The 16,467-nt window shown below is 35.5% G+C and overlaps 1 protein-coding gene across 3 annotated transcripts in view; it reads right to left on the minus strand.

The window, feature by feature from the left end:
- Window positions 1-1,196: 1,196 nt before the first annotated feature.
- Window positions 1,197-16,467, minus strand: part of WDSUB1 (WD repeat, sterile alpha motif and U-box domain containing 1) — a 51,530-nt gene continuing 36,259 nt past the window's right edge. For all 3 annotated transcript variants that reach the window (XM_043576851.1, XM_043576850.1, XM_043576852.1), the window contains one exon: window positions 1,197-1,597. In XM_043576851.1, coding sequence (XP_043432786.1) covers window positions 1,440-1,597 — 158 coding nt within the window. In that variant the 3' untranslated portion in view covers window positions 1,197-1,439. The remainder of the gene's footprint in view (window positions 1,598-16,467) is intronic.

Consider the following 16,467-nt stretch of genomic DNA (forward strand, 5'->3'; position numbering starts at 1 on the left):
TAGGTTAACATACTTTCTCTATAGAATACAATAGAAAAGCACCTAATGCCTGTTCCAACTTTTTTTTGGTCTTCACTCGAATGTAAGCAGCATGGGTGGCATGAAAAAGAAAATCCTCTTGTAGAATCACAGATTGTAAATCCCAGCTATGACACAAAGGAAATAAAATTCAGTGATACATTAGGATGACAGAAATTTTACAAAGCAGTTAAAAGATAATTGGGAGATTTTTGTGGTAGCTAAGCTTTCCACGTCTGTAAACATGTAGCATATTAGCTGTAAATTTATAAAATATAGGAAAAGAATATATACATAATTACATCACTCTTCCCCTCTCATTTCTGAGTTTTTGAATTTTAGAACAGCTAAAATGAGGGTTTTGGGGGCAAACACAGAATCTTGGTTCCTGCCTTGGTTCCAGTTGAGTTCTGACCAGCCTTCCCACTAATAGCTTTCATTCTGGGAAACAACTTACAAAAGGTATGTGAAGTCAATACCACCTCAGCTCTGTGAACTGGAAGTTTTCTTCTTGTGAATGCTTATCAGGATGTTGTATTAAATATCAACGTATTGGGGCGCCTGGGTGGCGCAGTCGGTTGAGCGTCCGACTTCAGCCAGGTCACGATCTCGCGGTTTGTGAGTTCGAGCCCCGCATCAGGCTCTGGGCTGATGGCTCAGAGCCTGGAGCCTGTTTCCGATTCTGTGTCTCCCTCTCTCTCTGCCCCTCCCCTGTTCATGCTCTCTCTCTGTCCCAAAAATAAATAAACGTTGAAAAAAAAATATCAACGTATTGTGTAAAAATGTATAGTTACCTTAGCTTAGGATATATGAGAACTTTAAGGATTCTGAACTTTAAAAAGGAGGCCAATTTAGTACTTTATTTCAACAAAGTCAACTTGACATATTCATGATAATTGATTCCATCTAACTTGTACACAGGTTTGGACTGCAGGGAAAAATCACTGCCACCTTGCAAATTTAGAATGCAATAAACCTGCTCATTAAACATGTCCAGGTGATTTTCCCAGTTTAGTCATAAATCTAGTTATTTTGCTACAAATTCTCTCTAGAAGGATTCCAAAGAGTTATCAAATTAATGGCTATTAACTAGGATTTTAATGTTATATTCTAGGTTATTCTGATGTTTGGTTTTAATGAGAATATGACCTACATCTAGCAAGAATCAATTTTGCGTATTGCAATTTTAAGTCAAAGTAAAACTTTATTTCTCCACAGATTAAGATATCTTTCACGTACAAAAAAGGCTTTTATAGTAGGAAAGGAGGTCAGATATGTTATTTTGTCCATATAATTCAAAGAATAAGTTTTTACAGGTAAGTAAATTCACTTTTCTCCTGTTTTGCTTTAATATCTGATTAGTATTTACCTTGAAATCATTCAAATGAGATCACTGAAAAATATATACAATATAAACTATTTTATTTTTGATGTGTCTCCAGCCATCGGCTAATGGCCATTTTCAGAGTCCTGTTTGGTGTAAGTACCACTGAAGGAAGAACAAGATTTGTCATGGGACTTGTACGTTTCTTTTTGCTGATCCAATTTTCCATTGCTTCCTTTTCATATGAATAGCCATCTAAAAAAAAAAAACACAAATTATTTGCAATTTCGGGAGGCTGGGATTTACTAAAATGAGTTGGGTATATCAGCTCCACTGCCAAGGCCATCACTGTGATTTAAGTGGGAGTCTTGTATCACTACTCCTAAAATACTTCTGCCACAACACCCTAAATATTCCTTATAAGATGCATTGAGATTGTATAAATTACCTTGAATAGTGTCAATATTTTACGGATAATTTTGAACACAAAAAGTATTAAAGAAAAAAAGACCCTGTCCAAAATTCAGATATGGCAGAAAGGAAGAAAGGAAAAGAGCCAGGGAAAGGTGAGTGGTGGTGATGATAAATGGCTTCATTAGAGCTGTTAGCGATGTGTGAAAATTAATATGGCTAAAGAGAAGAGCCTTAGGAGTAACTCAGCAAAACCCTGACATACTGAAAACTCAGGGAACCAGATACCAAGAGATTATAAAACTCACCCCACTAAGGACTTGACAGTAAAGGGATTTGTGATTAAAAAAAAAATTCCACTGGCTAATCCATGTGCTTAGTACCACATCTGTGCAAAATTCTTTATATGTATAGCAAAGGTAAAGCTTTGTTTTTATATATGTATATACTTTTAGCTCTTTCACAAAATCTTCCTTCCTAATTACATTTACACATTTATTTGCTTTAATTTATGATGCATACAACAGTTTCAAACTAACAGTGCCAATATATTGCTAACATAAGACTGAAAGAAATTGCGGATTTCTTTCTGGCTCTTTGTGTCACCAAAAATAGATCCGGTAGGGCTTCTAACTGAAATACTGTGGAAATCACTGGGGTAAAAAAAATTCTTCCATTTCATTATGTCACCACTTTGACATACAACTATGTTCATTTGCTTCCCTCTTTATCCTCTCACTTTTTAGATTGGTTTGTCTTTCATGATTTATCTCTGTAAAACACTTAAGTGAATTCCAAGTAAAAACTATAAAAGAAGGTGCATTCGGAGGAGTCTAATCAGTCTCTGTTCAACACCTGTTCCCTGCCTTCCCATACAGGGAACTATGTACACTTCTGTTTATCCTTTTGTTTTTTGAAAATATAAGCAACTGTATGTGTACACACAATACAAACATTCTTACATGAGAGCTAGCCTACTGTGCACTACTTTGTACCTGCTTCGTTTTCACTTAACTGTAACTTGCTTTTTTATTCCTCCCCTCCCCCCACAGTAGTCCACTGTATGGGTGGACTATATGGAGGCATTGATGGGCACCTCTGTTGTTTCCAACCTTTGCCTTGTACAAATAGTGCTGCGATGGGCAGTCTTGTTTTTGGAGAGATTCCAGAAGTAGGACTGCTGCATTACAGGGTATACGTAATTTTGCTAGATATTCACTAGATAAGAGTATATATAATTTCGCTAGCAACATTAATAAGAATGCTTTTTCCCCCCAAGAGCTTCATCAAAAGAATATATTGTCAAATCGGATTTTTACCAGTCTCTCACGAACACTGCTATAGGATGTCAGGTAGCTTTATTTTGAGGGAGCTGGAATTTTTTTTTTTTTTTTTTTTTTTTACATTTAAGAGCCATTTGCTTTTCTTTGTCCTGTGAACTGTTAATATTTTTGGTTTTGACCCATTTTTTCCATCGAGTTGACCTTGACTTAGGAGGATTTTTTCCTTTTTAAACATTAAGATATAATTGACATTAGTTTCAGATGCACAATAATTCTTCACTATATTGTGCAATGATCTCTATAGGTCTCATAAACATCCATCATGATGTACAATTTTTCCTTTTTCTTGTGATGGGAGACTTTTAAGATTTCTGTTACGGTTAAAGGGGAGAGGAAGGTACAGGCTTCCAGTTAAGGAATGAATAAGTCATGGGGATGAAAGGTACAGCACAGGGAATATAGTATATATTGTATATGGTATAGCATTATGCTCTACTTACCACAAATGTATATAATATATATACTATACATTTTGTATAGTATATACATTATATAATATATGTAATACATTATATATTATATATACATTATGTTTAATATATATTACATACATTTGTGGTAAGCAGAGCATAATGAATGCATACAGTTGTTGCAATCACTATGCCTCACAAACTGTGTCAGGTAGACTTCAATTTTTAAAAATCTTAGCAAGTTTCTAATATACAATACAATATTATTAACTATAGTCACCATGCTGTACATTATATCCCTAGGACTGCTCATGTTATAACTGGAAGTTTGTGTCTTTTGACTACCTTCACATTTCAGTGGTTGTCAGAGATGGGGGGTAGGGGGCCAATTTGTTCTCCATATCCATGAATTCAGTGTTTTGTCTTAGATTCTACATGTAAGTGAGATCAATGGGTCTCTTTCTCTTATTTTACTTAGCACAATGCCCTCAAAGGTCTATCCATGATGGCACAAATGTCAGGATTTTTTTTTTTTTTATGGCTTAGTTACATTCCATTGTGTACATATATATTTTCTTCATATATTCATCCACTGGTGGACACTTGGGTTATTATGTCTTAGCTATTCTAAATATTGGCAATGAATGTGGAGGTACAGACATCTTTTCAAGTTAGTGACTTGCTTCCTTTGAATAAATACCCAGAAGGGGATTGCTGGATCATAAGGTAGTTCTATTTTTAATTTTGGGGGGGGAAATCTCCATATTTTTCATAGTGATTGCACCAACTTACATTCCAACAAAACAGTGCATAAGAGTTCCCTTTTCTCCACATCCTCACCAACACTATATTTTTTATTTTTATATATTTTATTTTTTTTTATTCTGCCTCCCTTGAGAGAATGTGGACCCATAGTTACTGTATTCTCTATCCCTTGGTCTCTTTTTGGTGTTTTTATTTATTTATTCATTTATTTATTTATTTAAATATGAAATTTATTGTCAAGTTGGTTTCCAGTGCTCATCCCAACAGGTGCCCTCCTCAATGCCCATCACCCAATTTTCCCTCCCACCCCCCATCAACCCTCAGTTTATTCTCAGTTTTTAAGAGTCTCTTATGGTTTGCCTCCCTCCCTCTTCCCCCCCCCTTCCCCACCCCCATGGTGTTAAGTTTCTCAGGATCCACATAAGAGTGAAAACATATGGTATCTGTCTTTCTCGGTATGACTTATTTCACTTAGTATAATACTCTCCAGTTCCATCCACGTTGCTACAAAAGGCCGTATTTCATTCTTTCTCATTGCCAAGTAGTATTCCATTGTGTATATAAACCATAATTTCTTTATCCATTCATCAGTTGATGGACATTTAGGCTCTTTCCATAATTTGGCTATTGTTCAAAGTGCTGCTATAAACATTGGGGTACAAGTGCCCCTATGCATCGTCTCCTGTATCCCTTGGGTAAATTCCTAGCAGTGCTATTGCTGGGTCATAGGGTAGATCTATTTTTAATTTTTTGAGGAACCTCCACACTTTTCCAGAGTGGCTGCACCAATTTGCATTCCCACCAACAGTGCAAGAGGGTTCCCGTCTCTCCACATCCTCTCCAGCATCTATAGTCTCCTGATTTGTTCATTTTAGCCACTCTGACTGGCATGAGGTGATAGCTCAGTGTGGTTTTGATTTGTATTTCCCTGATGTGGAGTGACGTTGAGCATCTTTTCATGTTCCTGTTGGCCATCCGGATGTCTTCTTTAGAGAAGTGTCTGTTCATGTTTTCTGCCCATTTCTTCACTGGATTATTTGTTTTTTGGGTGTAGAGTTTGGTGAGTTCTTACAGATTTTGGGTACTAAACCCTTGGTCTGATACGTCATTTGCAAATATCTTTTCCCATTCCACCGGTTGCCTTTTAGTTTTGTCGATTGTTTCCTTTGTAATGCAGAAGCTTTTTATCTTCACGAGGTCCCAATAGTTCATTTTTGCTTTTAATTCCCTTGCCTTTGGAGATGTGTCAAGTAAGAAATAGCTGCAGCTGAGGTCAGAGAGGTTTTTTCCTGCTTTCTCTTCTAGGGTTTTGATGGTTTCCTGTCTCACATTCAGGTCCTTCATCCATTTTGAGTTTATTTTTGTGAATGGTGTAAGAAAGTGGTCTAATTTCATTCTTCTGCATGTTGCTGTCCAGTTCTCCCAGCACCATTTGTTAAAGAGACTGTTTTTTTTCCATTGGATATTCTTTCCTGCTTTGTCAAAGATTAGTTGGCCACACTTCTGTGGGTCCAATTCTGGAGTCTATTCTATTCCATTGGTCTATGTGTCTATTTTTGTGCCAATACCATGCTGTCTTGATGACTACAGCTTTGTAGTAGAGGCTGAAGTCTGGGATTGTGGTGCCTCCCACTTTGGTCGTCTTCAATATTACTCGGGAAGCATCACAATCCCAGACTTTTTTTTTTTTTTAAATAAGCATTTCTAACAGGTGTGAGGTGACTGCTCATTGTGGTTTTGTAATTCCCTGATGATTAGTAATGTTGAGCACCTTTTCATGTACTTGCTGACCCTCTGTAGGTCATCTTTGGAAAAATGTACATTTAGATCCTCTGCTCCTCTTTTATTCATTTTTTGCTATTGAGTTATAGGAGTTCTTTATATATTTTGGATATTAATCTTTATCAGATACGTGATTTGTAAGTATTTTCCCCCATTTTGTAGGCTGCCTTTTCACTTTGCTGATGGTTTCTTTTGCTGTGCAGAAGCTTTTCAGTTTGATGTAGTCCCACTTATTTTTGCTTTTGTTCCCTTTGCTTTCAGTGTGGAATCAAAAAAAAAAAAAAATCATTGCCAAGCCAGATATCAAGGAGCTTACCACCTATGTTTCTTCTGGGAGTTTTTTGGCTTCATGTCTTACACTGTCTTTAATCCATTTGGAGTTGATTTTGTATATGGTGTAAGGTCCCATTTCATTCTATTTGCACACGACACGGCTCATGTTTTCCTAGCGCCAATTATTGAAGAAACCATCCTTTCCCCATTGTATATTCCTGGCTCCTTAGTTGTAGATTAATGATCATATGTGTGTGGGTTTATTTCTGGGCTCTCTATTCTGTTATATGTCTGTTTTTATGCCAACACCATACTGTTTTGATGCTATATATAGCTTTGTAATATAGTCTGAAATCAGGAAATGTGATGCCTCCAGCTTTTTCATTAAGATTTCTTTGGCTATTCAAGGTCTTCTGTGCTTCCACACAAATTTTAGGATTGTTTGCTCTATTTTTGTGAAAAATGCCATTGGAATTTTGATAGAGATTACACTGAATCTATAGATTGCTTTGGGTAGTATAGACATTTTAACAATGTTCTTTCAATCCATGTCTTTCCATTTCTTCATGTATTCTTCACTTTCTTTTCTCAATATATTATAATTTTCAGTCTATAGATTATTTACCTCCTTGGTTAAATTTATTCCTAGGTATCTTTTTTATTCAGTTGTAAATGGGAGTATTAATTTCTGACAGCTTGTTACTAGTGTACAGAAATGCAACAAATTTCTGTGTATTAATTTTGTATCCTAATACTTTAATTTGTTGATTAGTTCTAACGGTGTTTTTGTGGAGTCTTTACACTTTTCCATGTATAAAAACATGTCATCTGCAGAGATCATTTTACTTCTTCCTTTCCAATTTGGATGTCTTGTCTTTGTGCTTTGCTTCACCTAACTGCTCTAGCTATGACTTCCAGTACTATGTTGAATAAAAGTAATGAGACTAGGCTCTCTTATTCCCAATCTTAGTGGAAAAGATTTCAACTTTTCACTGCTGACACTGATACTAGCTGTGGGCTTGTCCTATATGGCCTTTATTATGTTGAAGTACATTCCCTCTGTACCCATTTTGTTGAGTGCTTTTATCATAAATGAATGTTGGATTTTGTCAAAGGCTTTTTCTGCATCGAGATAGGATTTTTTATTCTTCATTTTTGTCAATGTGATATATGATGGTGATTTACAGAGGTTGAACCATTCTTGCATCCTTGGAATAAGTCCCACTTGATCATGGTGTGTAACCCTTTTAATGTATTGAATTTTATTTGCTAAAATTGAGGAATTTTACATCTATGTTCATCAGGGATATTGGTCTGTAATTTTCTTGTAATGTCCTTGTCTGGTTTTGCTATTGGGGTAATGTTGCCCTTATAAAATGAGTCTGGAAGTGCTCCCTCCTTTTCTAGTTTTTGGAAGTTTGAGAAGGATTGGTATTCCATGAATATTTTTTGTACCTTTGGAATATTGGCACTTCATCAGTTTTTCAGAGATTTCTCTTGGATTTTGAGTCCAGGTTAGGAAATGTCTCTATTTTCAGATTATCAAGGAATTTATCTGCATTTTCTTCTGGGACTTGTTTAATCCATTTGAAATTTACATGTACAGTATAAGAGATGAAGCCAGTTTTATCCTTTTCCATATGGTTATTATGTTGTAAGAATACCACTTGTTAAAAGTATTTATTACCACTGACTTAACATACGCCATTTTTATCATTCACTAAATGATTTCCAAATGCACTTGTATCAATTCCTCGATTAAAAAAAAAAGTATTTCCATTCTGTTTATTCATGTGCCAATCTCGTACTGTGTTATATAGAGGCTTAAAACATGTTTTAATATTTGATAGGACTAAGCAATACTGTTTTATTTTCTAGGTTATTTGTTGTGTGGTCCTTCCAATGGAATCTATCATCGTCATCTGTATCACTAGGAAAAATATCTAATAGTGGCATCTTGCTGACACTGTATCTTCAAATTAGTGGGGTATGCTTTCCATTTGTTCCAAGTTTACTTTGTAGGGATGTGTTATAGTCTTCTTTATGTTGATCTGGTACATTGTCCTCTGTTATTTTTTTTTATTGAAATTGACACACAATGTTACATTAGTCTCAGCTGTACAACGTACTGATTTGATAAGTCTGTATATTGTGCTATGCTCACAAGTGTAGCTACCATTGGTCATCATACAATGGTATTACAATACTCTTGGCTATATTCCCTATACCGTACCTTATATCCCCCTGACTTATTCCAGAAGTGGAAGCCTGTATCCCTGTTCCCCTTCACCAATTTTGCCCATTCCCCTACCCCCCTCCATTCTGGCAATCATGAGTTTATTCCCTGTATTTATGGATCTGTTTCTGCTTTTTATTATTTCTTTTTAGATTCCACATACAACTGAAATCATATGATATTTGTCTTTCTTTGTCTGACTTCACTTAGCATAATATACTCTCATCCCATGTTGTGGCAATGTTATGCCTTTTAACTGCTTTTTGTTTACATATATTTACACACAAGTGAAAGGCTATTGATTCCTCTTTGATTTAACTTGCTAAATGCTGATTAGACTTATTAAGCTATTGTCGCTAAGCTCCAAATTCATGCACAATACTGGGGATTCAGCATGCTGGAGCCAGGATAATGCAAACCACATTTCTGCTTTTGTCAGTTGACTCCTTGTTAGATCTTGCAATAGGAATCTTCTAGAGGAAGACAAAAACAGAGTGAAATCTCCTATCACTGTTGTGCTGGGCCATGGCCCTTCATCTGGCAGGGGTAGTTGGTTATACTCTCCAGATTTTTTTGCTTGCTTCTTTGTAGGTGTATGCCCAAATTTGTCCTATCCTACCCCTTTAGAGGCACCAGTTGGGTAGTACCCCTTCTTTAAAGGCCTGAACTCTGGTTCTGAGAGACCTATGTGAGGTTCTGATAACCTCAACTTGCTTGTGTTCCCCAGAGTCCTAGAGATGGTACATGCTTTCTGTAGATACTGTTACTGCCTTTTTGAGATATAATTTACACACCCTTTTTTAGTATACAATCCACCCTTTTTTAGTATACAATTTAATGGTTCTTGGTGATGATTGCTTAACTTTGAATTATACTAACTTCGAAACATTTTCATCACTCAGAAAAATCCTGTACCCCTTAGCATTCACTCTCCCCTCTCTTGGCAACCACTCATCTACTTTCTGTCTCTGTAGATTTGCCTATTTTGGACATTTCCTATAAATAGGATCATACAATATGTAGTCTTTCGTTTCTGGCTTCTTTCACTTAGCATGTTTCCAAGGTTCATCCATGTAGCATGTAGAAGTATTTGTCCTTCTAGCTGATCAGTATTCCATTGTATGGGCATATCACATTTTATTCATTTATTCAGTGATGGGATATTTGGGTTATTTCCATGTTTTGGCTATATCAGTGTTTTGGCATATCAATAAGGCTGTGAGTATTCACGTAAACTTTGTGTATGAATGTTTTCAATTCTCTCAGATGTAGATCTACAATTGCTAGACATGGTGACTGTGTTTAGCTTTTTGAGGAAGTGCCGGTTTTCAACAACAGCTGTACCATTTTACATTTCCATCAGCAATATTTCTGCACATGCTTCCAACACATGTTAGGTTCTAGTTTTTGCCATAGGTGTCAAGTGGTATCTAAATGTGGTTTTGATTTTCATTTCCATGATGATATTGGACATCTAATACTTATTGACCGCTTGTAGATCTCTTATGAAGAAAGGTCTATTCAAATCCTTTGCCTATTTTTTAATTGGATTATTTGTCTTACTGTTGAATTGTAGGAATAGTTTGACAGGAAAACGTATTCAATTTTTATTTATAAAAATCTGAGTATAATGGGGGTACCTGGGTGGCTCAGCTGTTTAAGCATCTGACTCTTGGTCTCCACTCAGGTCTTTATCTCAGGGTTGTGAGTTCAAGCCCTGTGTTAGGCTCCATGCTGGGCATGAAGCCGACTTAAAAACAAAACCAAAAAAAATTGAGTATAATGAACCTCAATCTTATGTAGTACCATCACGCTGGCCTATTACTGATAAATGATGTGCATGTTAATATTATTATGATGTGGAACATTTATGAGTTAATTAATAGCTAATTCATATGTCACGAGGCTACATAAATCTGATAATAGAATGTTTTTGACCTTCCAGATGAAAGAGGCCCACTTTTGTTATTAATTTCTTAGTTATGTTCCATTGTGGAGAGATAATGCTGTTTGTGTTACTTCTGGTAGTGATAGTGTTCGGTGCTTAAATATGGCTAATATTTATGAATGTCCCATATCTGTTTTAGAAAGTGTACTTTCTATTTTGAACATTCAGGGTTTGATACACAGATCTATTTTCAACTGAGAGATACGATCAAGCCTATTACTGTGCTTTTTCCGCACACTGTAGTTTCTACTTTAAGAAAGTTGTTGCTGTTTGAGACTGCATAATGGTTATCTTCACTGAGAGCTTTGATCTTCAATATCACATGGTATCTTTGTGTGTCTTAAAAATTTGTTTTTTGGTCTGAGGTCTATGTTTGCAGACAAGTATGTAACCCTTCTTTACTTTTACTTGCAACTGTGTCATTTTTGCCTATCCTTTTATTTCTACCCTCTCTGAATCCTTGCTTTTAGGTTGGATTATGCTTTGTTAATGTCAAATCTTTTTTCTCTTTAGGGAGGAATTAAATCCACTGGTAGAATTACTGAGCAATAAATTGGTAATACTTATCATTCTTTTTATCTATCACATAAATAAACTTTCACTATAGGAGCTAGTTTCACCAATTTTAATGCTTAGGGAGGTTTGTATTTTTGATTTTTTGGTTACCTTTACACTAATATTTTTTTTTTTTAATGTTTATTTTTGAGAGAGAGAGAGAACTCATGCATAGGCCAGGGAGGGACAGAGAAAGTAGGAGACACAGAATCCAAAGCAGGCTCTGAGCTGTCAGCACAGAGCCCCCTGTGGGGCTCAAACCCATGGACCGTGAGATCATGACCTGAGACAAAGTCAGACACTCAACCGACTGAGCCATCCAGGTACCCCTACACTAATATCTTTTAAAAAGAGACCAAGAATACTATTAGCATCCACTGGTTCTTTATAGTAAGTAGTACTCAAAACTTCAAATACGTTTTCCATCAGTTAATAATCAGTGAGCATATTCAATTTTGCATATTCTCTACTCTCCACTTTTAATATATATTTTATCTGCACTGTTAGAAAATGTTATCACACGGTGTTTTGTCACCTTTAATTGAATTTTCTTAGCTGAATAATTTTTCCTTGCCTGCTTGGGTGGTAGTAGTGTGTAACATGTCAAATCATTTAGTCTATGGAAGTACAGGCTTCCTACTGTAACTAAGTCAGTTACACTGGCCATAGTTTACCCTAAAGTTCAATATCAGCTTTTCATGGTTATTCTAATGAATCACTATTTTATAATACCAAGAGTTTTCTACTGGTAACAAATACTTGATAAATAGGAAAATCAGGAATTTGGGTTGGATCTATAGCATTGCTAATAAGGTTTCAGACTATTCTCCTGAAGTTCATCCCAGAGCAGAGGGATTATTAGAGCTACAAAGCAAAGGCCACATCCCCACCCACACATATACATAGAGCCTTTCATGCATAAATGAAAAGTCACTGAAGCATTATTATAACTAAAAACATTTGCAGCTTATAATTTGTATTAATGGCACTCCTGGTTTCTTTGAAAAATTCATGCATGAAGTTTACTACAATTAGAGTTAGCTTATTTGAAATCAAACATGTTGCCAGGGGGACAAATGACAATATTTAAAAGAATATATGTACATATTCAGTATTAACTAAGTTTGCTTATTTTTACTACTTTTAAAAACTGACTTAAATTTTAAAACCTTCAATAAAATATTTTTTGTCCAAATGGTACCATTTGACTTTTGCTATAAATTAGGATATCAAGTTGACAAATCAAGAACTGTACCAGCTAGTTCTAAGAGGTAAGCAATATTTAATAAGTTCCACTCACAAAACTTTATTTAATAATTTAATACACTCAGATGAAGAGGTTCTGGTAAAATACCAAAGTAGTAATACCTTTTTAAGATTTGTTTCTTAGACTTCTATTTCTGGTAACAAAGCAGATTAAGTGAGCCCTTATATTTCTTGCTACATTATACTTAGAAATGTGACAAAAAGGAACCATCTTTTTACATGTATAGCTGACTTCCAAGTTCAAGTGAAAAATATTAGCTAACTGGCCTGGGCTTTGAATTTATATTGTCTTTGTCCAAGAAAAAAGCTTGCTCTGTCCCCTGTTGCTCTCCAACACCTCTCTGGAGCTAAATGCCCTCTTCCTGCCCTGAAATTCCGCAGGTAATACTTGACTGAATACTCAGACAATGAAGAACAGAATTAGGATCCCACAAACATCAGAAAGTGAAAACAGATACAAGCTCTGAAGTATTTAATACTCACACAGCTAATTGTGTATAATTACTGTTCAAAAGCATTGTCAGGAATACCTGACTAGTGTAATGTTTTCATTTCTACTACCCACTCCACCCCCAAATTGTTTGATTTTTAGGTTTCTGTAATTCTAATAATAATGTAAATTAGATTTTCTTTTGTTTAATACGATGATTCTAAAATTCATTAGGAGGTCTGAATGGGCAAAAATTGGGCAAGCCAATTTTTAAAAAGAATGAAAGATGAGCATAATTAAAGTATGGCAGTACCTATCAATATTAAGATTTTTATCCAATAGTTACATTTAAATAAGTGTACCTGTATATACTACATGACTAAGGATTTTTTCTACAGAATTACTTGGAAAACTTTATGGCACAGTCATGCCATGAAATACATCCTGTAGTTGAGAATGAGGTAGTTCTGAATATACTAACATGAAATACTCTCTGATATATTAAGTAAATGAAAGCAATTTTTTAAAAGATTGTATCATATTGCTTTGTCACAGGATGAAATTATAAATAGAAAAATATCTGGATGGATATATCAAAGCCTCCACATTTTCAAAATATATATTTCTCTATTGCTTGTTTTTCACCAATCACATGCTGCTTTAAAAAAAAATTTTTTTTAGCATTTATTTATTTTTGAGACAGAGCATGAATGGGGGAGGGGCAGAGAGTGAGGGAGACACAGAATCGGAAGCAGGCTCCGAGCCATCAGCCCAGAGCCTGATGCGGGGCTCGAACTCAACGGACCGCGAGATCGTGACCTGAGCCAAAGTCGGACATTTAACCGACTGAGCCACCCAGGTGCCCCTGCATGCTGCTTTTTAAAAATACTCTGTAAGAATGCTTCTGAGGCAGTTAGTTTAACAGATAAGGTATAGAGGCCTTCTGAAACATCAAGGGAAAAACACCAAAAAGGATGTGATTAATTCAGAAAAATTCAGGAAAGAAGGGGGGGAAACGAGCTAGAAGAAAGCAGAATCAAGTGGAAATATGTTGGCAGGAATTAGCCCAAATTTATCAATCACAATATAAAGCCATCAGTTCAATTCCACTAAAGATGAAGACTGAGATTTTAATTCAACTTCAACTATATGTATGTTTTTGTATGTTTTCCACAGGGAACACCTCTAAAAGCAACACAGGAAGACTAAAAATAAATGAATGGCAACTCTCCCTGGATAATGCTAATTGAAAAAACCTAATCCCCAAATGTTATTTACTATATGATTCCATTCTTAAGGTACTTTTGAAATGACAAAGTTTAGAAATGGAGAATAGAGGGGTGCCTGGTTGGCCCAGTCAGTTAAGTGTCCAACTTCAGCTCAGGTCATGATCTCATGGTTCGTGGGTTCAAGCCCCATGTCGGGCTCTGTGCTGACAGCTCAGAGCCTGGAGCCTGCTTCAGATTCTGTGTTTCCCTCTCTCTCTCTCTCTCTCTGCCCCTCCCCAACTCGTGTTCTGTCTCTCAAAAATAAATGTTTAAAAAATTTTTTTGAAAGAAATGGGAGAACAGAATGAGGAGAGAGCACGCAGGTGATGGATATAGTTAGAAAAAGACAAAAGAAGGTGTGTAGGTTTGGAGCTGTTCTGTCTTGACTGGTGGCCGATGCTCAAACTTCCAAAAGGGACAAACTTATAGAACTTAATACACATTACATGGAGCTGGGAAATCTAAATAAGCTTGGTAGATTGCATCAGTGTTCATATCCTACTTGTGATATATCATTTTGTAAAATGTTGGCACTGGGGTAACTGGACCAAGTGTACAGACCTGTCATTTTTTAGAACTGCATGTGGAAGATACAGGCAATACCAAATAGAAGTAAGGCTATGGAGGAACTATAATTCTTATACACTGCTGGAGGGGGTAAAGCTGTTTCAACCACTCTGGATAATAACCTGTGCATATCTACTCTATGGAATATACCCAATAACAATGCATATGTGTGTTCACCAAAAAACATGAATAAAGATTCATGGCAGGTAACAATGACAGAATGGATAATTTATAGTATATTGACACATAAAAGTTAACAAATTACTGCTTTGTACAACAACATGGATAAATCAATGCTTCAGAAGCTTAAGAACTCCAGAAAGACCTACTTTATGATTCAATTTAGGTAAAGTTACATCAAGATGTACACTACGTTTATTTTAAAAGTAGATTGAAAGAAAAATACTATGCAACTATAAACAAAAAGAGAATCAAGATTAAAACAAATGAGATACAATTCAACAAAAAATATATTAAATGATGCCAACAAGTATATTTTAAGGTAACAGAAAATGCAAACCTCCAAGAAGAGAGAATACTCAGAAATCTAATTTGATGAAATTATGTATTAAAAGCTAGATTTGGAATTATAATTAAAAGAAACTTTCCTATAATAAAGCAAGAAAACTCCAGTATCTCTTAAGAACACAGATACAACAACGCTGGAAATATTAGCATGTCAAATCCAGCAATAAGTGAAGAAGATAATTCAAACCCTAAAGATTCCAAAAGAAAGTTCTAAGAAATCAATTCAGCAAAGCTGCAGGATACAAAAATCAACATATAAAAATCAGCTGTGGTTCCACACACTGACCATAAAGAATCCAAAAATGAAATTAAGAAAATTCTATTTACAAATAGCATCAAAAATAATTACTTAGTCATAAACTTAAAGAGATGAAAGACTTGTATGCTGAAAACTACAGAACATTGCTGTAAGAAATTAAACAAAAAAGGCATCCTGTGCTCATGGACTGGAAGACAGTGGTTAAAATTCCCATACTACCTAAAGAAATTACAGAGTCCATGTGATCCCCATTGCAATCCCTCTCAAAATCCCAAAGACATTTTGTGTATGAATTGCAATAGATCCTAAAGAGCCAGAACAATCCTGAAGAAAAAAAGGTTGGAAGACTCACATTTCTTGATTTCAAAAGTTACTATATACAAAGCTACAGTAATCAAAACAGTATGGTCCTGGCATAAAGACAGCTATGTAGACCAATAGAATATAAGAGAAGCAAACCCCCACATAGTCAAGTGTTTTCAGCAAGGGTGCCAAGACCATTCTTTAACAAACGGGGTTGGTAAAGTGAGTATCTGCATACAAAAGGATAAGTAGACCATATACAAAAGATAATAAAACTTAGGGGAATGCTTCAAGACATTGGATTTGGTAATGATTTCCCAAATATAACGCCAAAAACACATGCAGTAAAAGAAAAAATAAACTGGACTTCATCAAAATTAAGAACTTTTGTGTATCAAAGGGCCCTATAACAAAGTGAAAAGGCAACCTGTGGAATGGGAGATATATTTCTAAATCATATCTGATAAGGGATTGATATCCAGAATACATAAATGACTCCTATAACTAAACTACAAAAACAGATTGAAAAATGGCAAAGGACTTAAGTAGACATTTCTCCAAAGAAGACATATAAAATGGTCAATATACATAAGAAGGTCAGCATCCTAATCACTAGAGAAATGTAAATCAAAACCGCAATGAGATACCACCTCACACCCATCGGGATGGCTATTATAAAACAATACAAACACCAGAAAATAACAAGTCCTGGTAAGGATGTAGAAAACTTGGAACCCTTGTGCACTGCTGGTGAGAATGTAAAATAGTGCCGCCCTGTGGA

This window comes from Prionailurus bengalensis, chromosome C1 (assembly GCF_016509475.1).
Source record: "Prionailurus bengalensis isolate Pbe53 chromosome C1, Fcat_Pben_1.1_paternal_pri, whole genome shotgun sequence".
NCBI classification, from domain to species: domain Eukaryota; kingdom Metazoa; phylum Chordata; class Mammalia; order Carnivora; family Felidae; genus Prionailurus; species Prionailurus bengalensis.